Consider the following 26,202-nt stretch of genomic DNA (forward strand, 5'->3'; position numbering starts at 1 on the left):
TAATAAAGTTTATGTTTTATAGAACGTTTATTCCTACGCATAAAACCACAAAAACTAATTATTATTCTCAAATAATGAAATTAGGATTTGTCCGATAACTTCTGCATCACCCGTTAAAAATGGAATTACATATATATATACATATATATATATATATATATATATATATATATATATATATATATATATATATATATATATATATATATATATATATATATATACACATACATGAAATTAACATACTGCAACACTTATTCAGAATAAATATATGTCAGCAAAATATGTCCATAAAATAATATTATTTTTTAAACGAAATCAATCTCAAAACATAACATGTTTAATAAAGACTCTTCCCGCTTTGTTGGGACTATTCTTATTCGTGTTACCAATCTATTAAGATCACAATATTCTTAGTGTTATTTTTTTAAACGATGATAAATTTTATTTAACATCTATCTAATTTAAACTAATAAGAATAGAAGAATTTAATCATCATCACTTACGTAAAGAAAATTATTATCGTGAGAGTTTACTAATGTAACATATACCGTTTTAAACATTCTATGCTATAATTCCTATGGGAATCAAATTCCTTTGTTCACGTTTTGAATATACTTTAAACAAATAAATATATATATATATATATATATATATATATATATATATATATATATATATATATATATATATATATATATATATATATATATATATATATATATATATATGTATATATATAGAGAGAGAGAGGAAAGAGAGAGAGATATATAAATATATATATATATATATATATATATATATATATATATATATATATATATATATATATATATATATATCGCAATAACACACTTTTATAAATTAACTAAACCAATTTAAATACTTTAATTATTTGAGTAAATAACTAAAATTAGTAAAAACCATAAATTAGTTTCATTTTTTAATTTATAATCAATAATAAATACAATTTATAACATGTATATATATGATAAAGCAAATGAGCTTTCGTTTTATTTTAAAAAAATGCGCTAAACGAATGATAACAAAAATTAAAAAAATTTTTATAAGAATTAAGAACTGAGTTCAACAAGTTTTAAAGAAAAATGTTTGTCAATTATAAGTTAAGTATAACACTTTTCATATATTAAAACTAAAATAATAATTAAATAATTAAACAACTTGTTTGCTGTTTTTGTTTATTTTTCAAACAGATTGCGATATTATTTTTTGTTCTCATTGTATTTGGATGGTTGATACCTAAAATTTCAGTTTGTATTTTATAAACAGAATAATAAATTTCTAAAGCTTCGTTATATTTTCCCATAGCTTTCAAACAGCTTGCGATATTATTTTTTGTTGACATTGTATCTGGATGGTTGATACCTAAAATTTCAGTTTGTATTTTATCAACAGAATAATAAATTTCTAAAGCTTCGTTATATTTTCCCATAGCGTACAAACAGCTTGCGATATTATTTTTTGTTGACATTGTATTTGGATGGTTGATACCTAAAATTTCAGTTTGTATTTTATCAACAGAATAATAAATTTCTAAAGCTTCGTTATATTTTCCCATAGCGTACAAACAGCTTGCGATATTAAGTTTTGTTCTCATTGTATGCGGATGGTTGATACCTAAAATTTCAGTTCGTATTTTATCAACAGAATAATGAATTTCTAAAGCTTCGTTATATTTTCCCATATCGTCCAAACAGTTTGCGATATTATTTTTTGTTGACATTGTATCTGGATGGTTGATACCTAAAATTTCAGTTTTTATTTTATCGACAGAATAATAAATTTCTAAAGCTTCGTTATATTTTCCCATAGCGTTCAAACAGTTTGCGATATTATTTTTTGTTGACATTGTATCTGGATGGTTGATACCTAAAATTTCAGTTCGTATTTTATCAACAGAATAATGAATTTCTAAAGCTTCGTTATATTTTCCCATAGCTTTCAAACAGCTTGCGATATTATTTTTTGTTGACATTGTATTTGGATGGTTGATACCTAAAATTTCAGTTTGTATTTTATCAACAGAATAATAAATTTCTAAAGCTTCGTTATATTTTCCCATAGCGTACAAACAGCTTGCGATATTAAGTTTTGTTCTCATTGTATGCGGATGGTTGATACCTAAAATTTCAGTTCGTATTTTATCAACAGAATAATGAATTTCTAAAGCTTCGTTATATTTTCCCATATCGTCCAAACAGTTTGCGATATTATTTTTTGTTGACATTGTATCTGGATGGTTGATACCTAAAATTTCAGTTTTTATTTTATCGACAGAATAATAAATTTCTAAAGCTTCGTTATATTTTCCCATAGCGTTCAAACAGTTTGCGATATTATTTTTTGTTGACATTGTATCTGGATGGTTGATACCTAAAATTTCAGTTTGTATTTTATAAACAGAATAATAAATTTCTAAAGCTTCGTTATATTTTCCCATAGCTTTCAAACAGCTTGCGATATTATTTTTTGTTGACATTGTATTTGGATGGTTGATACCTAAAATTTCAGTTTGTATTTTATCAACAGAATAATAAATTTCTAAAGCTTCGTTATATTTTCCCATATCGTCCAAACAGTTTGCGATATTATATTTTGTTGACATTGTATTTGGATGGTTGATACCTAAAATTTCAGTTCGTATTTTATCAACAGAATAATGAATTTCTAAAGCTTCGTTATATTTTCCCATAGCTTTCAAACAGCTTGCGATATTATTTTTTGTTGACATTGTATTTGGATGGTTGATACCTAAAATTTCAGTTTGTATTTTATCAACAGAATAATAAATTTCTAAAGCTTCGTTATATTTTCCCATAGCGTACAAACAGCTTGCGATATTAAGTTTTGTTCTCATTGTATGCGGATGGTTGATACCTAAAATTTCAGTTCGTATTTTATCAACAGAATAATGAATTTCTAAAGCTTCGTTATATTTTCCCATATCGTCCAAACAGTTTGCGATATTATTTTTTGTTGACATTGTATCTGGATGGTTGATACCTAAAATTTCAGTTTTTATTTTATCGACAGAATAATAAATTTCTAAAGCTTCGTTATATTTTCCCATAGCGTTCAAACAGTTTGCGATATTATTTTTTGTTGACATTGTATCTGGATGGTTGATACCTAAAATTTCAGTTTGTATTTTATAAACAGAATAATGAATTTCTAAAGCTTCGTTATATTTTCCCATAGCTTTCAAACAGCTTGCGATATTATTTTTTGTTGACATTGTATTTGGATGGTTGATACCTAAAATTTCAGTTTGTATTTTATCAACAGAATAATAAATTTCTAAAGCTTCGTTATATTTTCCCATATCGTCCAAACAGTTTGCGATATTATATTTTGTTGACATTGTATTTGGATGGTTGATACCTAAAATTTCAGTTTTTATTTTATCGACAGAATAATAAATTTCTAAAGCTTCGTTATATTTTCCCATAGCGTTCAAACAGTTTGCGATATTATTTTTTGTTGACATTGTATCTGGATGGTTGATACCTAAAATTTCAGTTCGTATTTTATCAACAGAATAATGAATTTCTAAAGCTTCGTTATATTTTCCCATAGCTTTCAAACAGCTTGCGATATTATTTTTTGTTGACATTGTATCTGGATGGTTGATACCTAAAATTTCAGTTTGTATTTTATCAACAGAATAATAAATTTCTAAAGCTTCGTTATATTTTCCCATAGCGTTCAAACAGTTTGCGATATTATTTTTTGTTGACATTGTATCTGGATGGTTGATACCTAAAATTTCAGTTTGTATTTTATCAACAGAATAATAAATTTCTAAAGCTTCGTTATATTTTCCCATAGCGTACAAACAGCTTGCGATATTAAGTTTTGTATCAAGCGTAAATTTATTATTTTCACCATAAGTTTCCGTATTAAAACTTTGAATACTTTTTAATATTTCGATTGCTTCTTCAAATAAACCTTTACATAATAATAACTTTGTAATAGATGTCGTCATATTATGAAATGTTTTTGAAATTTTTATTCCGTTAGTGCGAAACATACAGATAAAATGGAAAACAAAATAGTTTCCGTAATCAATGTGATCTTTTACTTTATTCAATTCAAATCTAAATAAATTTTCAATTAAACTAAGATACGTATTTGTAGTTGAATTTCTATTTTGAAAACATCTACACGTCAGCTGTGCCAGTTCGTGCATTGAATATTTTTCATCATCAAAACAGTTTAGTAAAGAATAACTCATTAGTAACCCAATGGCTTCATCTATTACATATTCTTCGTTTATTTCCATTTGTTTTGAAATTTGGATTATAAACTGTTTACTTATGTTTTGATAGTCGCAATGAGATAAACAGTTTAATATTTTAAATGGAAAAGATTTACTTTTTTCTAATTTTATTAAAACTAAGTTAATTGCTTTTATTGCAGACTTTGGTTCTTCTTCGGTTGGAAAGTTATTGTCTAATATTTCTGGTTTCGATCTATATCGATCTACGTATTTTTCTATCGAAATGCTATGAATATTTATATATTTTATTGCCTGAGTAATAGCGAACGGATGATAACCAAGTTCTTTAATGAGGTTTTTTATATTTTTATCGGCGTTTTCTTTAATATTATTTTTTACATAAGCGAATGCTTCTTCTGAAGTAAAAACATCAACTAGCATTTTGTTTACGTTGTTTGACCACGCTCTCCATTGGGAGGTAATCAACGTAAATGAATTCGGTTTTCTTGAAATATACATGGTCAGGTTTTTAACACTTTCATCGTCGACATTGTCAAAAATATACAAAGTTTTTTCATTTTTATAATGGTTGTGAATTTTTTCAACAACCACTTCGATATCCAAATAATCACCTTTCGAGTCATAAACATCGAAGCCTAATATTTGACATTGGTTTCTCATTGAGGTTTGTAACTTTCCAAATGCTGCGTCTATCCAAACAAAGTTTTTATAGAAGTTATAATAAATTTCGCAATACTTTCTTGCAATTTGTGTCTTCCCAACACCGGACATTCCATATAATATTAAAGTTGACTTGTTTGCTTCATGTAAAAAACGTCGAATTTGACAAAGTAGTTTTTCGCGTGAAAATAAATTTTCTGAAAACGGTTGAACTTCTAAAAATGAACGCATGGTTAGTTTATAAAATGTTATTCTCTCAATTAAAATAAATTTAATATCATTTATTTTAGTAAAGAGTTTTAATTTTTTACAAAATTTTTTCCATTTTTTTCAAACGCGACGCGTTAATATTAGCGTATTAAGTCCAGTTTTAAAAAATTTTAATATAAAAAAATTATAAAATTATACTACTTTTAAAAATATTTTTGAATAAAGTCTCATGTTACAATATTTATATACTATTTATATACTAAGAGAACGTTTTTGTAAACAAAACTTAATATACTTTGTAAACTTGACAATTTGAAAAACATCAAGTAATTACTCTAGAGAATACAACCAAAAGAACGATGTTTTTTTTTAATTCAAATTTTACTAAATTGAAATTTTAACTGAGTTTAAGAGTTTAAACTTCATAAAAAAAAAACAGCATTTTTTAAAAGCTTGTGCTCTACCAACCTGTAATGCAAATGTTTGGACTTTCAAAAAATTTCTATTTTTATTTTATGTTTGCTTGTTTATTTCATTACGAATTCTAAAATTTGTACAAATTAGTTAATTAATAAAAGTAATATCTATTTTTGAATTAAATTAAGGAAAACTAACCAAAGTAGTGATATATTTAATTATCAGGTTGAAAGATTGCTTGCGCAGGTTATGATAAATAATCTAAAAACTATATTCAATATTTCTATAAAACTGCAGCTAGAATACTCAAAAATGGTTTCTCGATTCACTTTCTGATCATTGCTTATAATCATTTGGAAAATGAAGTACAGAAGTACAGTCTTAAAATGTTATTTTTCTTGCCTTATTTTTAACAAACTCTTTAATCACATCATCAAGTCAATATTTTGAACTAATTGAGACCTATTACTTAAAATAGCAAGATCATTGGTTCGTTCTTGCGAAAAAAGTTCTTGAAGACCTTCAATTTATTGAATGAAAGATACGCAGTGCAATCACTACATTTTTTGAAAAGTTCCCCCAGCTTTATCTCAGAAATTTTGTTTAATAAGCCGAATGAGACAAGAGGTTTCTCTCCAAAGTTTTCCGAATGAATTTGTTTCATATGAAGCAATTCTTAAGTCAATTCATTTTCAGTCTCGTCACTCGAATATTTCTGCCAATAAACGGGAGCAGGCACTCTTGATTTATGGTTCAAACAGTTTTTAATATTCCCACAAAAAAAAAAAAAATAGCAAAAATTTTTTGAATGAGTACGAGCAGTGAATCCACCAATCACAAAATCAAAAATGTGATATAAAACTAATCCTCGAAATGTTGCCTCCTCTCCTCATTCTGTCTCTGTTGAATCCGTAACAAGTTTATCAATTCAATTAGCTCCCCAGCAAAAATTTTGCGCTTTACTTTTTGTAGAACATTTAAAGGAGCCCATTTATTTATAACCTCATAATAACTGGTGCTCGAGTAAATTGCTCGGGGCCGGGGCACCAAACAATTTGTAAACTTTGATATAAAAAATTGTCGTTAATTTTATCAATAGTTTTACACTCTTAAAAGAATCCGTTAGAACAACGGATTGCTTTTTTATAAAAAACCAAAAATCACAAAAGCAATGGGGTAAAATTAACTATGAACGGATTCTTCAAAATTTCGTTTATTCATCGGATTAAGTATTCAAACCCGTTGAAAAACAACTAAACTTTTTATTAAAAAGGGTTTCCATAAAAAATTATGAAGTGGTGCTACTGTACATTATATTTTTAAACCTTGTTTGTTTGTTTTAGATTTGTCAATATATTATAGTTCTTTATTTATAAATGATAAAGTTTTGAAAGGCGTTTTTTCAAACCACATTTAAGTCGTATATAAAACGTTTGTTGAAAGTAAGTTTAATTTGCCATTTTTTAAATAGCTTCACATTTCGACTAAATGTGAAGCTATTTAAATAAAGCGTAATTTAAATTGTGTTTATCCACTTGCTTTTTTTTTACTAAAATTTAGTAGAGAAAGCAAATAAATAACCACAGTTTGAATTACACTCCGTTATTTCGAAGGTTGTTAAACTTATTTTAAATTTTTGATATAAATTTTATGTTTACATAGAACTAGATTTAGATATTAATTTTAGACATATGGCATGCAATATCACATTGTAAGTTTCATCAGTTGTAAAATAAATCAGTTGTAAAATGTTTACTTTCTTTTTTTTCTGGCTATTTATTTCGGCTAGTTAGAGCAAAGTTTATATATTGATTGTTATAATTTGTATATTTAAGTTTTATAATTTGCTATTTTACTCTTTAAGTTTAAATTAGTTTTAACGATTTTTTTTTTTATTTGTAATTTTTTTATTTAGTTTTTATTTGCAATTTTTTTAATTAGTTTTTACTATTTTTTTTTTATTTGCAATTTTTTTATGTTAGTTACAAATAAGTTTATATATTACTTGTTTATATTTGTATTCTCGCAGTCGGAAAGTCACCTGGTTAAGCAAAATAACAATAGCGCATGTTGTTATTATCTTGGATGGGGAAAAACAAATGATTACTTGAGATAATAAAGCAGGAGAATTTGTACGAAAAAGTGATTTAAAGAGTTTAAAAAAAGAAATATCGGTTTGTAAATACTTTGAAAGATTAGATTTTAACGCCGCAGAAAGGTATATAAATAAACTTTCAATACTTGGAATAAACCGGTGTCTGTACAAGTTCCTTGCAAATACTTGGAAAGATGATCAAACTGAATGGTCATGAGTTCAAAACCATGATGTTTATAGTTATTTAATATATAATAGATATTAAATAATTATAAACTATTATAATTATTTTAGATAATTAAGATAGCATTGAATGCTTATAAATATTTTGTCTTTGGCTAGATGCAGGAAGCTTTTCACACGACATTAAGCTCTGGCTTTGTTGTTTTGAAAACACAAGTTGTCTAACTTGTGTGTTTAAAACAAGAAAACCATTTTAGTCACCAGAGTTGGCTCAAAACAACAAAACCAAATTACAAAACATATATATATATATATATATATATATATATATATATATATATATATATATATATATATATATATATATATATATATATATATATATATATATATATTATTTTCCTTTCCCGAAGCATATAACACACTATATAACACACTTGGAAAATATGAGTACAAAGTATATCGAATAGAGGCAATCACTAACATTCAAATTAAACCGCATTCAAATCACGATCCGAATTTTTTAACAGCTATATTTAAAGGTTTTCTCCACAGAGCTTACTCCATCTGTAGTAAACATCATTTGCAAAACGAAATAAATTTTTTAATTTACATGTTTATTGAAAATGGGTACGACGAAAAGCTATTAAGGAATGTTACACACCAATTTCATCAAAAAAGACAAAATGAAAACAAAATTCCATCAGAATGCAACAATCTTCCTGTAGTGTCTTTACCTTGGGTACCAGGCCTTTCACCAAAACTTCGTAAAATATTCCGGAAAGCAGGGTACAGAGCAGTATTTAAATCAAAACCAAATTTAAAATCTTTATTAACATCAAAAAACAAAACAAAACTACCAAGTAACAGCCAACCTCGAACCTATATAATAAAATGCAACTGCTCCAAAGTTTACATAGGTGAAACAAAAATGCAGGTAAGTACGCGGGTGCATCAATATCAGAAGAGCATTAATGAAAACAAACCTAATCAATCTGCATTAGCATTTCATAAAACCTTTTGCAAAGAAAATATTATTTGGGAAAAAACAAGAACGTTAAAGGTAGAAAATAAAAAGTTTGAAAGAAAAATTAGAGAGGCACTAGAAATACAAAACAACATGTGCTCTGCGCGAAACGGCGGAATTAAACTTGATGAAGGCCAATATGTCAAAACTATGTTTTGGACGCCATTTTTAAAATTTAAAAATCAAAAGAAGCCATTCAACCGCTGACGTCAATAGTAACAATTTTATATAAACTAAAACGATATAAATATTTTACAAGCTGATGATGCTGGTATCCATAACCCAGCGAAAATTTCTTATATAATAATATTATTTGTATTGAGAGAAACCGTATTTCTTGATGTTTTAAAATAATATATAATATACTTTCATACAAGATGTCATCTTTCAAATATATATATATATATATATATATATATATATACATATATATATATATATATATATATATATATATATATATATATATATATATATATATATATATATATATATATATATATATATATATATATATGTATATATATATATACATATATATATAAACTAATTTAAAACATCAGATAATACGAATTCTCTCAATACTAAATAATTTATTTGAAATTTTCGCCGGATTATAGGCACCGAAATCATCAGCATACAATATAATATATTTACAAAAATTGTGACCGTTAAATAACAACAAAAATTTTTTAAACTTTGACGTCACCTTTATAATGGCTTCTTTTACGTAAGTATGAAAAAAATGAAGTCCAAAAATTCGTTTTGACACATTGTCCATTGTCCAAATTCATACCACCGTACATTGGAGAACGTTGATGTTTTTGTATCTCCAAGGCTTAACGGACTTTTCTTTCAAATTTTTTATCCTCAACTTTAAGTGTTTCTGCCCTATCTCATTCAATATCCTCATCGCAATTTACTTTATGAAAAGCTAATACAGACTGGTTTAACTTGCCTTCAGTCAAATATTTTTGGTGTTGTTGAACCCTTGTTCTTATTTGAAGTTTCGATTCACCGACATACACTTTGGAGCATTTGCACGTAATTAAATAGGTTCCAGGTTGGCTGTTGCGTGGTAATTTCGATTTATTTCTAGACGTTTATAGCGTTTTTAGGTTAGCATTTGACTTAAAAACAGTTCTGTAACCAGCTTTCCTAAATATTCTTCTAAGTCTGGGAGATATTATTGGTATCCATGGTAAAGAAATTGTAGGAAGGTTATTAGAGTTTGAAAGAGTTTCATTTTTATTTGCTAAACGTTTTTTTCGAACGTCATAAGAAATATCTGTAAGCATTTTTTCATCGTACCTATTTTCAGTAAACACTTGAACTAAAAAATTTATCTCATCTTTTAAATGGTTTTCACTGCACATTGAGTATGCTCTGTGTATATATCCGTTGAATATTGCCTTTAAAATTTTGGGATCATGATTAGAACAGCTAAATACGGAGCTGAAATTTATACAATAACCAAAGAAATACAAGATTTAAAGAAGTCGATAGCTAAATCAAAAAATCAATTTTTATTTTTACAAAAATACGAAAAACATAAATTAATTCCGAAATCTTTACGAATCAATTGTCGTGTAAATTCAAGGAAAGCAAGAAGTAGTATTTTTCGTTTTAGATTTGAACTTTTAGTTTGTATAAAAAATGATTCTAAAATACAATACTTTAATCTTATTAGTATTACTAAAAACCTCGAGATAGATCTTAAAAATAAAATTGAAGACAAAGACTATAATCAAGTGATATTTATCACTGAAAAAGCTCGTGAAATTATGTTTATAAAATCTAAAGAACAGCTAAGTAAAAAGTTTAAAATACTTTAATGTGAATTCAATTACGACAAAAGTAATAAAAAATCAACGAAATACACTAAAAACGCGATTTCAAATCTTTGTGATACCAATATACCTGAAAATCAAATCGATCTTCTGAATCTTGTTCCACACTTTGTACACTCCTTGAAATCTATACTTTACATGGACATTATTACAACAACTGAATCGTCTGCCTTAAAACTCGAATATAACAAAGAAGTTGAAAAAGCGCAAGCCTTAAGGAAAAATGTACTGATAGAACTTAAAATGGGCAAAAAAATTAATCATAATCTAACGAGAGATAAAAGAAAAGCATTTAAAGAAATTCATCAAGACAAGAAAATTGATATTTATCCATTTGATAAAGGAATAGGATTCGTGAGAATAGAACATGATAAAGCAATTGAAAAAATTAGAGTACAGATTGGCCCAACAAAAATTATTAGTATTGATCCACTCTAAGTTATGCAATTAAAATAAAGTCTTTCCTTTCAAAGCTTAACAAAAAGCAATGTTTTTCTAAAGATGAATATGAAAGCATATATCCGAGTGATCCTGTTCCACCACGTTTGTATGGGCTAATAAAAGCTCAAAAATAAGACAAATCTTATCCGATGAGAGTCTTTGTATCAACTATTGGCACACCTTGTTATGGAATTTCAAACAACTTCTAAATAACCGGTCTTAAATGAAAATCCTATTAGGTTAAAAAAATCAAAAGACTTTATTAACAAAACTAAGTCGTGGTTAATTGACAAAGATGAAATACAGGTATCCTTTGATATTGTAAACTTATACCCATCAATACCATTAAAGAAACAACTTTATTACCTTTGGATCAATTAAATAAAAGCGTTTCTTACAAAAACTCAACTAAGCTTTCTTTAACTGAAACAAAACAACCAATTGAACTTTGTTTGTTTCGTTGTTATTTCTTGTGGAATGGTGAGATTCATGAGTTGGAGAATTCAGGCCCAATTGGATTGTCTTTTATGGTTGTTTTGGCTGAATCTTTTTTACAATACCACGAGGAAAAGGCAATAAAAATAGCAAATGGCGATTCCTTCAATTGATATTAAATCCTTTTATGGGTGTGTAGATGATAGCCACGCTAGGTTTCCTAACTTAAAGCAAGCGGAACAGTTCCAAACAATCCTTAATAGACAACATCCTTCTTTAAAATATACTATTGAAATTGAAAACAAAAATAAGATACTTAACTTTTTGGATATAACTGTTATTAATAATACACATGGAAAATATGAGTTCAAGGTTTACAGGAAAGATGCTATAACCAATATCCAAATCAAACCTCATTCTAATCATGATCCCAAAATTTTAAAGGCAATATTCAACGGATATATACACAGAGCATACTCAATGTGCAGCGAAAACCATTTAAAAGATGAGATAAATTTTTTAGTTCAAGTGTTTACTGAAAATGGGTACGATGAAAAAATGCTTACAGATATTTCTTATGACGTTTGAAAAAAACGTTTAGCAAATAAAAATGAAACTCTTTCAAACTCTAATAACCTTCCTACAATTTCTTTACCATGGATACCAATAATATCTCCCAGACTTAGAAGAATATTTAGGAAAGCTGGTTACAGAACTGTTTTTAAGTCAAATGCTAACCTAAAAACGCTATAAACGTCTAGAAATAAATCGAAATTACCACGCAACAGCCAACCTGGAACCTATTTAATTACGTGCAAATGCTCCAAAGTGTATGTCGGTGAATCGAAACTTCAAATAAGAACAAGGGTTCAACAACACCAAAAATTTTTGACTGAAGGCAAGTTAAACCAGTCTGTATTAGCTTTTCATAAAGTAAATTGCGATGAGGATATTGAATGAGATAGGGCAGAAACACTTAAAGTTGAGGATAAAAAATTTGAAAGAAAAGTCCGTTAAGCCTTGGAGATACAAAAACATCAACGTTCTCCAATGTACGGTGGTATGAATTTGGACAATGGACAATGTGTCAAAACGAATTTTTGGACTTCATTTTTTTCATACTTACGTAAAAGAAGCCATTATAAAGGTGACGTCAAAGTTTAAAAAATTTTTGTTGTTATTTAACGGTCACAATTTTTGTGACCGTTAAAAAACAACAGAGAATTCGTATTATCTGATGTTTTAAATTAGTCTATATATATATATATGTTTATATATATATATATATATATATATATATATATATATATATATATATATATATGTATATATATATATATGTTTATATATATATATATATATATATATATATATATACATATATATATATATATATATATATATATATATATATATATATATATATATATATATATATATATATATATATATATATATATATATATATATATATATATATATATATATATCGCGAGGTTAGAATTATTTTGTTCTATCTCCACAAATCAAAAAATTTGAGTTAGATAAATTTTTTTTCTTTTTATAGTTAAAATATTTATTTTTTACTAGCAAATCAGTAAAAAATAAATTATTTCTTAATATACCTGACATGTCATTTTGTTCCACCTCCTTAATGCAGTTTATAAATTAAAATTATAATGTGCTCTCTCCGTTTTATCTGTTTTGTATTTGAAAGTCGTTAAAATCAAAATGGCAGCCGCGGTAGATTTTTTTGTTGAAAAATTACAACAAAACGTTGAAGGTAAAATATGTATATATATATGTATATATATATATATATATATATATATATATATATATATATATATATATATATATATATATATTTATATATATATATAATGTTTTTTTTCATACATCATAGTTATTACATTTGAACTTTCTTATATATATATTGTTAATGGTTTGGGTATTATTGTTATTTGTTTATTTTTATGTATATATATTTTTTTTTAGAAACTGATCTGACTGTTCTTGTAGTTCATTATGGTGCACTTGTAATAGCATCAGCTAGTCGTCTGCCCCCACATGGAGACCAAACTAGGAAACGAAAGTCAGCACCTAAAACTTGGATACAGAATGTGAGAAGGCAGTTGAGACAATCTGGTCAAGCTTATAAAAATAGAAAAGGAGAAAATGTTCCATGCAAGTCTGTAACCACAAGAAAAGACTGTTTAAATTCTTGTAAATTTAAATGTAGACAACATATCAGTGATGAAGAACGAGCACATATATTTTCTGATTTTTGGTATATGAATGATACCCAAAAAAAGCATTTCTACAGTAGAACTACTGAACGACTCCAGAAGAAACGTCATCAAACCATCAATGAATTCGCGAAAAACATATTCATTTTATTACAGCTTTTTTGTTGGTGATTTGCAAACTCGAGTTTGTAAAGAATTTTACCTCACTACTTTAAATATAAGTAGTAGAAGAGTTTATTATCATTATGAAAACAAGAATAATGCTACTGGAAGCCAAGCTTTTTCAAAATGGGGGAAACACACCAAAAAGGTTGTTGATCAAAAATCAAAACAAAGTGAAGGGCTCAGTGGAAAAAGTACTCAAGTTACATTTTTTCAAAAATGAGTTAAGACCGGTATATTATTTGATTACCTCACCTTAGCCATCCCTGTAAATTTGGGCCATGGAAAAAGTACCGAAGTAGTTTAAATCGAATACTATACATCAGCTGTTTTGGTAAAATTTTGAAGAAAAAGTTCTTAAGTGCTGATCTTTAGGGAAAAAATTTCTTAACTGTTACCAACCAATCACAAAATTACTGCCAGCCAATAAGAATGCACCAAAGAGTCACACCCTTCCTGTTACTTTCAACAACAATGGCTGACACCGTAGTTGAGAAAAGTGAAAACAAAACTGGGAAAAAAAGAAAATCTACACCAAATAAATGGTCAAAGACTGCAATAAAGCGTGCCAAAGGTTCAGGTATGTTGTTTATTGAGTAATCAAAATAATGAAATTAAAGATAGCTATGTATACTAACTTATATTTAAAAAAAAAATCACTTTACTTTAAATCATGCCATGAGGCATGATGCTATAATTTCGGCTTCCATGCTGTACAGACTGTACACAGTACTGTTATCAGTGCAGAATTTCGGCGATTTGAGGACTTTATTATTAATATTATGTAAAATCTAGATCTAGTCTGTTTTAAATTATACGTATATTAGCCTTATTTATTTATTTCTATTGAATTAAACAGTTCTCAGTTCTATTTTTAAATAGTAGGCCCTATCTTAATTTGATTTTTTTTTAATTTATAGTTTATAGATCTAGTTACTAGATTTAGTATTAGCCTATCTATACTATTAGTATTACGCCTTCTTCGCCTCACTCATTTTATGTTGTAGCATAATGTAAAATGTAAACTTCATATTTGCAGGCGATGCGCACAAAAACCACGTGGGAAAGGATGTTGATGAAAGGAGCCTGAACTATGTGGACTGCAGGTGCAAATGTCTAGAGAAGTTTAACGATGGAGAAAAGAGTAATATTTTAAAAGAATTTAATGAGCTTGCCGAACATGAGAAACAAAGTATTCATTTAAGGGGTTGCATTTCTGTAAAAGAAGAAAACACTATTAGGCTAAAACAGAGTCAGGCAGTCCCAAAACATTCCGTAGCAGCTACAACTACACAATAAAAGAAACTGGCTCTCATATACCTGTGTGCAAAAATACTTTTTGTGCTCTGCACAGTATTAAGGAGTCACGCCTGAAAAAAAAAGTCCTTGACTTTGAAGAACCCCTACAAGACTTAAGAGGAAAGCATGGCCATCACAAAAAACTTAATGATGAGATTCGTCAAGCAATCCGTCAACATATTTCTTCATTTCCTGCAAGAGAAAGCCACTATTCTCGAGCAGACAATAAAAAAAGGATCTACCTAACCTCTGACCTTAACATTTCTGAGATGTTTAGGTTGTTTTTGGAGCAACACCCAGACATGAAAACTTTCGCCAAAGAATGGATCTACAGAGATATTTTCAATTATGAATTTAATATTAGTTTTGGGTTTCCACGCACAGATGTATGTGACACATGTGAAAAATTTAATGCTGATATTAAATCTGCCACTGTCAACAGAAATAATGATTTGGTGTTAAAACTGAGAACTGAACATGAAGTTCACAAAAGAAAAGGGGATGCCTTCTACGAGCAGATAAGAGAGAACAAGCATCTTGCTCTTTCTACTGATGATACTCAAGTCATAGCTATGGATTTTCAAAAGAACCTGCTTCTACCTGTTACTGGGATTGGTCAGGAATACTACAAAAGACTGTGCATAACCTTGGCATTCATGATGTTTGCTCTGGAAATGCTTCGATGTACATTTATGCCGAAAACTTTGCTCACAAAGGACCCAATGAGGTTCTTTCATGTCTGGAACACTATATAGATGAATTGCCAGAGTCGATAAGGAAACTGGTCATTTTCACAGATAATTGTTTTTCACAAAACAAGAACCGATACATTGTTGCTTTTTTGCAAAATTTATGTAATACTAAACTCAGTGAAGTTGTTATTAAGTACCCTATTCCTGGTCACAGCAGAATGCCATGTGACAGAGACTTTGGCAGGATTGAAAAAAAAAATTAAAAACAGATAAGTTTCATAAGCCTTCTGACCTGTTAAATCTTATTGCCAAATCAAGCTTTAATAGTTTATGGAAAATTGTGTATGTCGAACATCCATTTACTGACAATTTGGAAATGGACAGTAGACCTGTTGTAAAGGGTAAAGATTTTAAATCTAGCCTGGATAAAGTAATTAAAGCGCCAGAGGGTATTTCCAGTCTCAGAGGGATTTTATTTGAAATGCTGAAGAACCCTGTAGGCAGAAGCTCTATAACTGGCCCCCTCACTTCCACTTTAAATTTATTAAAAAGGGGAAAATCACGTAGATAGAGAGTGTAACTTTTTACACTTCCCTCAAACCTATAGAAATGTCTCCAACAGAGGATAAGCAAGCTGATGATTTTGAATAGGGCATTAATTTAATTTAAATTTGTATAGATAATTATTATGGCAAATAGTGTTACCATCAAGATTGTAAATAATTATCACATCACATTTGTTTTACTATTTTTGTTGACCAATAGTGTAAATTCACTTTGTGTTTATACTTTTTTGTTTAAAATTTGAATGGAAATAAACATTTTGACATAATCATAAACAGAATCTTGTCAAAAAATTGTTTTTACTGTTAAAGAATATTACTATTTGCCATTAGATGTTTACCTTAAAGGCAGTCTTTTAATAAAATGATTTTCCAGTAGGTATTATTCAAATAGCAACTATAACAAGTATCAGTAGATTGTTCCATCTTATGTAACCTACACTAATAGGCAGATGATCACTGATGAACTTAACACTGGCAACAGAAATGTTATCTACCTATTAATTAAACATCATACTAACAGCTGCTTGAGTTATAAATAAACATAGTGTGAGAAGGGGACTATTATAGATTGACAAAAACATTTATTGGTGCAAAACATTGCTGGTAAATTTAAAAATTAAGTTGAAAATAAAAATTTAGGGCAAAAAGTACCTTAGTGCAAAACATCTTATTTATCACAAAATCATTATTTTTTTACAAAACAAGTATAAAACTTGGTTTAGATATGTAGCAGTGTGTGCTGGATATAAAAAAAATGTTACAGTTGAGTAAAATGAATAAAAGGTACTTCTGCTTCAATTTAATAACTTTGACCCACTTTTTCTTAAAACTCCCAAAATACACTTAAGTACTTTTTCCACTGAGCTCTTCAAGTGTTAAAGATCATATCAATGAATTTCCACATGTACCATCACACTACTGTCGTAAAAGAACAAAAAAAGAATATTTTGAAGCTTTTTTAAATCTTAATAAAATGTATGAACTTTACTCTACCTATTGCAAAGAAAAGAATATTGCCCCTGTTAAGAAGCATATGTATAGATTCATATTTGAGCATGACTTTAACATCGAATTTCAAAAGCCAAAAACTGATTTATGTGATACATGTTATGAATACCATAATGTAGTAAATCCAACTGAGGAGCAAACCCGAAAATTTTCCAAACATGTAATGTTGAAGAATGAAAATTTAGCAGAACGTGAAAAAGACCGCAAACTTAAGTATAAAAATGTAGCTGTAGTATGCATTGACCTTGAAAATGTAATAAGCTTACCAAAATCAAACATAGGAGCATTTTTTTACAAACGTAAACTCTCAGCTTATAATTTAACTGGGCATTGCTCCCTAAATAAAAAAGGTTATTGTATGCTTTAGCATGAAAGCATTTCAGGTTGTGCCGGAAATGACCTTGCAAGTAGTGTAACATGCTTGCTAGAGAAGATAATTGCTGACCACCCAGATGTTAATAAACTCATACTATGGTTTGATTCCTGCGTGCCTCAAAATAGAAATAGTCACATGTCCATTGCCTTACGTGAGTTTTTAATACGTTACCCAAAAATCAGGGTAATAGAGCAAAAGTTCTGTGAATCAGGGCATTCTAGTATACAAGAGGTTGACAATATACAAAGTCAAATTAATAGAGCACTAACTCCGCTTGAAATATTTATTCCACTTGGTTTAATCAGAGCAATTGCTAATATTCAAAAGAGAAATCCTTTTTCTGTCTACCAAATGAAAATTGGATTTTAGACATTTTTCAGCTATTGCAGGCTATTTTAATTATAACCTTGTTCCTTATACCCAAATAAAGCATCTGGTTTACAGGGCAGAGTTTACAGATCATATAAACTACAGAAAGTCATTTACTGATGTTTGTTCAGAAGTACAAATTAAGCGTCTTCCTAACAATCCACGATCTTCATTAGCTGTGGCAAGACCTCTTGCAGTTGTACCAATGGCTTCTGTCTTAAACCAGTGTGCTCAAATTTCTAATGATAGAGCTAAGGACCTTCAAAGTATGTTCAAGTATATGCCTGCTGTAGACATAACATTTTATAATAGTATTTTAAAATAATTTATTTTAATGTCAAAATATTTATGTTTTACGTTTATGTTATGGTGTTAAATGGGTTTCTTATTGAAATTGTTGTTTTTAATGAATTAACCAGATGTGCTTACCTTGCTGAATTTAATCTTTGAATTTCATTTCACTGTGAAATGTATTTTGGATAATATGTTCTTGGAGCTTATTTCAACCAAAGTTTTATTTTTTTGTAAAAATCTTGGTACATACTTTAGATAATTAAACTTTATAAATATTGCATTTATAAAGTTTTTTTACTAGTTAAAGTAAGATTTTATTCCAATAAAACATAGATATGCCAAACAGTTCTTTACCTTGCTACAATATATACAATATATATGCAAAATACTAATTTGTATTATATTTTTATATAAAAAATGGAGATAGAACAAAATAATATTATATTTTATAAAATAAGTGTCTATTTTATTTTTCTATCTCCAAATCAGGGTGTGGTAATTCAGATACCTGCACATTATATCTTTTGAAGTATTTACTTTTAAACTGTGGTAGCAAGTATGGAAAATTAATATGAATCTAATTTGTTTACGTCTTTTATGTTTAAGTGGTCTGCAGGTCCTTTTAAAACTTTGAATTTGATTTTCTCAGTTCGGAAAAACATGGAGTTAGAACAAAATAATTCTAACCTCGCGATATATATATATATATGTATATATATATGTATATATATATATATATATATATATATATATATATATATATATATATATATATATATATATATAAAACTAAAAAAAACTAATTTAAATCTATTTTTTTATTGTATGTATAGCTCATTTTTATTGTATGTATAGCTCAGGGCTGGATTAATAAAGGGTATAAACATTGTATTATTATTTTCATTCTCTTTTGTTATATATATATATATATATATATATATATATATATATATATATATATATATATATATATATATATATATATATATATATATATATAGCATAATATAGATATATATAAAGCATTCTAACAACCCAACGTTTGTAAGAATATTCTTATTTGACTTTTTTGCATCTTGCTCCAGTTCCGCGCAGTTGGTTCATACTTTTCTGTTGTTGTAATCAACAATACAGTTTAGAAACTGATGAGAGTAATTGGGATGAGAAGCATCTCTTTTGTATCTTCCCAATTACTTTTGAAACAAGAATGTAAAGCTTTTGTGGCTTTTTACTATACAGTCCCAGGCTAATTTTTTTCACCTTGATAAATTGTTGAACATGATGAAAAACAGCATAATCCTTTGGAGTCAAAGAAAATTGAAGCTTCAGAAAACTGGATTTGAAATCTTTGATTTTTAAAACATAATCAAATAAAAGAGAATGAAAAACAACGAGCTTAGATAGCAATTACCAAGGCGCTGAGAGAGCAATTGATGTGGAAAAAGTAAGATTTTTCCTCACCAACTGGCTATCTTCTGAGCTGGCAGCAAGTTCTTATGGTGAAGTAGTCTCTTAATGCCTTTTGGTGAAAGTTGGTTTCAACTAGCCTTACTAGGCTAATCTAGTTGAGAACAAATCCAAGTTTCCTCATTCCGGTATTTGAAAGCCCCATGTTCTCTTGGATTGAAATCATATTTTGAACACTCAAAGGATCAAAAAAAAGTTACTGGAAAGCTGATGATCTTAAAAATAACATTATAAACTAAAATTATCTTATTTACATTTTAATCCGAACTGTTTCTCTTGGTGATACATCTTTGCCTGAAACCACAGTTGACGAAATCTGCTCTGCAACTATTGGGTCTGCCAATACAAGTTTTCTGAGGTTTACATGACGATTTCCTTGTTTACAATGATAAGGATGTCCACGAGCAAACACAGATAAACAATTATGCTTATCTGTGCTTGTTTGTGATTAAAAAGTAAATCATATCTGGGGCTTGGATCAGATTTCTTTTTTGAATTAAACCCAGCTGTTTTATTTTCTAAACCTCAAATTACGTAAATACAGCCATAAAGTTTTTTACAATAAAAGCAGTGTTGTTTCCGTTAATAGATATATTTTCGTTTCAATTTCAACTCCGTTACTGGCGATGTATTTCAACTCTGTTTCTATTATCGTTTTGCAATGTATTTACGTTTCAATTTCAATTAAGCAAGTATTTCAGTTTCAATTTTGTTTTACAAGTATTTCCGTTTTATATCAGTTATTGAATTCTTTGTATTTATTTTAGGAACAAATCTCAAAGTTAATGCAACAGATTGAAAACTGAAAAGATTTCAAAATTGTAATTGTGTTTCTCAAATCCTCATTGTTTAACTAATTATCAATCAAGAGTAAAATATCTAAAAGACTAAAACGACTGAAACGTCACGCATCAAACAAAAATACTTTATAATATAGTACTATGGTACATGTAATGTCACTACTGTGTTACGAGAAGAGTATAATGGGCAATTGTTGGCAACGATAACAATTCCTTATGACACCAAACAAAATTTAAGTATCAAAAAGTTTTATCGATTAAGATGACATCATTGACATGTTACAAACGAGAATGACCAAACATCATATCCATGTTCGCTTTAAGGAACACTCGTCGTTCCAAATTTTTTGCTGTGCGATTGTTGACATCCCATATTCATGCAAACATCTCTCCACCTGGCACAGCCTTGAACACTACATTAAATGTAACGACACATTACACACTAACCCAGACGAGTTTCACTAATACAAGATAAAATACTAAGTATAATGTATAAAATAATAATTATAATAATATTAATCTGGTTTTGTGAGACTGTCACCGTGACGTACCTTACAAAATGTAATACAAACTCAAAAGTGCGAGCCATGTGACCATGTCAGCTCAACAAACCAACCTCACCCGTTCCTGCAGGGGGCTTTCCACCTGACACAGCCTCACCAACATGCCCGAAAATGCAAGCATGGTCGCAGTGAACCAAGCAGGCCCTGAACAACGTCGGAGTTTAACGTCATACCCAAGACAAATTGGATGAGTTTAGCGTCATTCCCAGGACAGAAATAATAACAATTCGATGTTATTTGATTTAAAATAATTGTCATAATAATGACTACCTCATTAAAACATAATAATAATAATAATACTAATAATGACTACTTCATTGAAACATAATCATAATAATAATAATCCTAATAATGACTACTTCATTGAAACATAATCATAATAAAAATAATAATCCTAATAATGACTACTTCATTGAAACATAATCATAATAATAACAATAATAATAATTATAATAATGACTACTTCATTGAAACATAATCATAATAATAATAATAATCATAATTATGACTACTTCATTGAAACATACCAAGTAAAATCTAATAAACGAAAAACAAGAGAAGGTTCATAAGGATAAGTTTGAATTAGGGAACGCAATTCGGATTGAAAAGCCTCAATGAAATCTTTTGAAATAATTTAAATGAAAATATGTAGGTACATAGCAAAAATAAACCAGATAAACGTTGCTCCGTTCAAATTATTTATCATTTTATATTTATTATCACCTCATATAATTTTGGTCCAGCGTGGAGTTGGATATGGCCTAAATGATGTAAGGGGCTAATAACATAGATTGTAAATATGTCAGTGGCTCAAGTTAAGCTCAGTTGAAACTTTGACTTTGATAAGCTCATTAACCATGAACAGTGAGCCTTAGTGAGGACCGTATTTACAAAATAGGTAATCATTAACAACATCCCCGATTTGCTAAGACATTTTTCGTACTAAAAGAAGAAAAATCATTAGATGTCAAGTATTAGTAATGTTGATAGCAAACAAAAATAAATCACCTCTTGTGCTTCAATGGAAGAATGAATTGATGGCAAGATGAATATTTTGGCAGCTTCTAGCAGTTCTTCAGTTTATTGAGTCAACAGTGTTAGCTTTGTGACGTCTGGTGGCATGAGACAAAATGCAGCAGGTATTGGATCAAATAATTGGTTCGACGGCATAATAAACATGTCAAAACAACTTTTTATTTCTGAATACAAAATTTTTGTTTTCAATTCCGGATTTTCGAGGTGACACATCAAATCAAAAATGCATGGTAATACATTGCAAAGAGAAGATGCGTCTGTTTGAAGAGTGTCCGTGTGAATTTTGAAAGGTTCCAAAATCTGTTTGATGCTTTGTAATTGTATCCACTCTCTATGATACATGCAATCGTATTTCATTTCTTCAGTCACTTCTTTAATTGATGCTTGCAGGTCCAAAAATCGCTCAAGCATAGTGAATGTTGAGCTCCACCGCGTGGGACAATCTAAGATGATCGTTAGTCAACAACGTTGAATGAGTTTCTGTGTAGCAACTGAAGATTTCCTGAGTGTTCGCATAACAATTCTTGCTTTGTCGACCATTTCTTTATATTCCGTGCATTTGTCGAGTGACCTCACAACGAGTTGTAGAGTATAAAAAGCACATGTTAGTCGTTTCAACGAAATATTTCTTTCAAAATTAATGTCCATGTTTTCAAAACCATCTCTTAGTTCGCCATCTCCAACATCTGAATCTGGCCCATCGTCTTCATCACCTACTCGTTCCAACAAAATATCTTCATTGAGTGTTTTGATTGCTTTTTTTATGTTACTACCATTATCAGTAACAATAAACATTATTTTTTTCTTTCAATATTCCAAGTGCGAAGACATTCTTTAAGTTTATTTGAAATCATTTCACCATTATGAGGATGATCGACTGTGAATAAATTCAATAGGACGTGCATCGATTTGTGCAATTTTGGATGATATAAACATACCGTTATGCCAAGATAGGAAGCAGTGTAGCCCTTTTTGGTCCAAATATCCATTCCAATTGTCACCCGACGACGACTTGTCACAGCTTCTTTCGCATTTTCTACACAGTTATTGAATTTTGTTTGGAACAGCATGTTAAGTTTTTTTCTGGAAGGATCCGTATATTTGTCATCCAGTGCTTTACAGAATTGCTTGAATGATTCTTTTTCAACAATGCTCATAGGTAATCCACAATCAATCACCATTCTGACCAGGGCATCATCCCTATTTTTAGTCTCAGTCGAATTAGCACTCCAAGTTCACGCAAATAATTTTTCAAATTTGATGTAGTACTGGCTTCATGGGAAGCATTCCCTCCTGACGTACTTGCAATTGGCCTCTTGTTTTTTGACTCAGTGTGAGTAGACAACGAAGCTTCTTTCTTTAGAAACTCGGCATACTCCGATTTGTGGTAAGATTTCAAATGAACTTTCGCATTCGTTGAATTTCTACCAGAAAAAATACGACCGCATACATTTCCACCTTCTGAAACAACTTTGCATTCGAAAGTGTTAGAAACAATATCTTGCTTAAAATAATCCCATACAGCAGGTTCCTGCTTTCGACCAGCTGCATATATTCTCTGAGATGATGCCATATTGTAGTTTATTAATTATAATGTTATTAATAATTATTGTCATTTATTGGTTTTCTGCTCGAAATTTGAAAACCGTCTAATTTTTGTTTGTAGAATATGTTTGCTTCTGATTGAAGTCAAACCAATATAAATCATTTGTGGTTATTATAGAATTAAACGTTTACTTGAGGTACGAATATAAACTTTTACAAAATTACACAATAATTATACGCATAGAAAATGATGACGTAGGCTACAAGACAACGAAACCACAAAATAGTGAATATTATTGAATAATAGTTTTTCAATGGACTAAAAAAAAAAAGCGCCAAGTGACAAAATTTAGTTGAATATGAATATTTCAAGTGTAGGTGCTTTTTAGAAGGTTAAGATTTAACTTGATATTAAATGAATATATTTCCGTTATTTACAATTCTATTAATGTTCTGAAGTATTTCCGTTAACGATCCGTTTCCGTTACCACTATTTCCGTTTCTGTTTGAGCATATATTACCGTTTTAGCATGTATTTCCGTTTTAATTACCGTTATCGTTAACGGATTTGATCTATTTCAGTTAACAGCCATTTCCGTTTCCGTTAACTAAAACAACACTGAAAAAAAGTTTATTATTTTTAAATTTAAATTTAATAAATGTTTATAAAAACATTTTATTGTTTTTCTTATGTTTTTGTACTATCTCCATAAATAATGGTTTGGAGTAAATCAATCTGTAAAGTTAATCAAGCGATTTACATGTTTCTGACGGCAGTAAAAGTAAATTTACGTCAAGTTTTTGCTACTTTTTTCAGTGCTTTCCAAAATTATACTTTGACAGTTTATATAGCTGCAAATAAATAAGAAATATAGTTGAGTTTAGGATTTTTTATTAAGATATGATATGGATTTGTATAAAACTTCGTTACAATTAAATTTTTTTGAGCAAATATTGTCAATGTGGGGTTTCCATTTATTGCTCTTTTTGAGAAACCACTCCTAAATGCTTCGTAACAGCATCTTTTTTTATTTCAATTTCATCAATAAAAAACTTGGCTGAATTTTGGGGTAAATAGCGTATTTAAGAGACCGAATGGATATAGATCCATTTGGTTTTATTAATGCTAAGAGTTTACATTTATAAAAGTTTATATAATTAACATCTCCCAACAAAATTGATCCCTAAAATAAAGTAGATAGACAGTAGCATGCTTTTTAGAGCTTTTAAAAATCTAATTTTGATTAAAAATGAATTTCCAAAATACTACTACTACTACTACTACTACTACTACTACTACTACTACTACTACTACTACTACTACTACTACTACTACTACTACTACTACTACTACTACTACTACTACTACTACTACTACTACTACTACTATTACTATTACTAAGTATCATTGAAAGAAAGAATTAAAAAATGGGCATTTATATAAAACTTACCTTTAAAAACGCTAATTTTATCTCCTTGATTTGGTTCCATTTAAATTTGTACAGTCGTTATTCTAAAAGGTTATAATAAAGTATTAATGAGTATTTTAAAATGAGATTAAAAAAATTTATAAATAATTAAAATTGTATTTATATATCAAATCTGAATATTACATAGTATTAAACAAAATGAAAGATCCCCCGTTTTTAATCTTCACAAACAATAATGAGTAAAAAAAACTTTATATCTTTATATAAAATTTCTACATATATATAAAATTTTTAACATTCGAAATTATTTGAAAGAAACGTTTTCAACTTTGAAAAATGAAACTATATGAAGTATTTAATACCTGAAAACAAACCTTTGTTTATTTAGACGTTTTTATTTGTCAAAAATACAAAGAATGTTTGATTTTTCATTAAATAATAATGAACATTTTTACAATTAAAGGTAAAAAACTCATCATATGAAATATGATACTTCAATTAAAAGTTATGTAAGTCATTTCACCTACTCACGTGAAAATGGTTTACTATATTAGGGCTTTGAGTTACTTATTGACTTAAATAAAAGAATATAATACAAATTGTTTATACATATTGTTTTTTTTTAATTACCCAACTAGTGATTACAATATATGCTTTCAGTCAGGGTTAGGATTACAATACAGGTTAGACTACAATATATGCTTTAAATCGCGTGAAGTCAAAAATAGAGAATAAGAGAGTGAGAAAAAACTTCTGCAAAATCCTTTG

At 28.5% G+C, this 26,202-nt stretch overlaps 1 protein-coding gene across 1 annotated transcript; it reads right to left on the reverse strand.

The window, feature by feature from the left end:
• Nucleotides 1-998: 998 nt before the first annotated feature.
• On the reverse strand, nt 999-25,520 carry LOC136082892 (uncharacterized). Its single transcript, XM_065802248.1, has 2 exons — nt 25,456-25,520; nt 999-5,136 (listed from the first exon to the last, which is right to left on the reverse strand). Exons 1-2 carry the CDS (start codon nt 25,493-25,495, stop codon nt 1,166-1,168), a joined length of 4,011 nt encoding a protein of 1,336 aa, XP_065658320.1. The 5' UTR covers nt 25,496-25,520; the 3' UTR covers nt 999-1,165.
• Nucleotides 25,521-26,202: the final 682 nt, after the last annotated feature.

This window comes from Hydra vulgaris, chromosome 08 (assembly GCF_038396675.1).
Source record: "Hydra vulgaris chromosome 08, alternate assembly HydraT2T_AEP".
NCBI classification, from domain to species: domain Eukaryota; kingdom Metazoa; phylum Cnidaria; class Hydrozoa; order Anthoathecata; family Hydridae; genus Hydra; species Hydra vulgaris.

What these genes read in the sequence shown, in the direction of transcription:
- LOC136082892 (XM_065802248.1), bottom strand. Translation starts at nt 25,495, where the DNA reads ATGGAACCAAATCAAGGAGATAAAATTAGCGTTTTTAAAG. An exon ending in TAAAATTAGCGTTTTTAAAG is followed by an intron (nt 5,137 to 25,455) that starts GTAAGTTTTATA and finishes GTTCATTTTTAG; the next exon opens with AAGTTCAACCGTTTTCAGAA.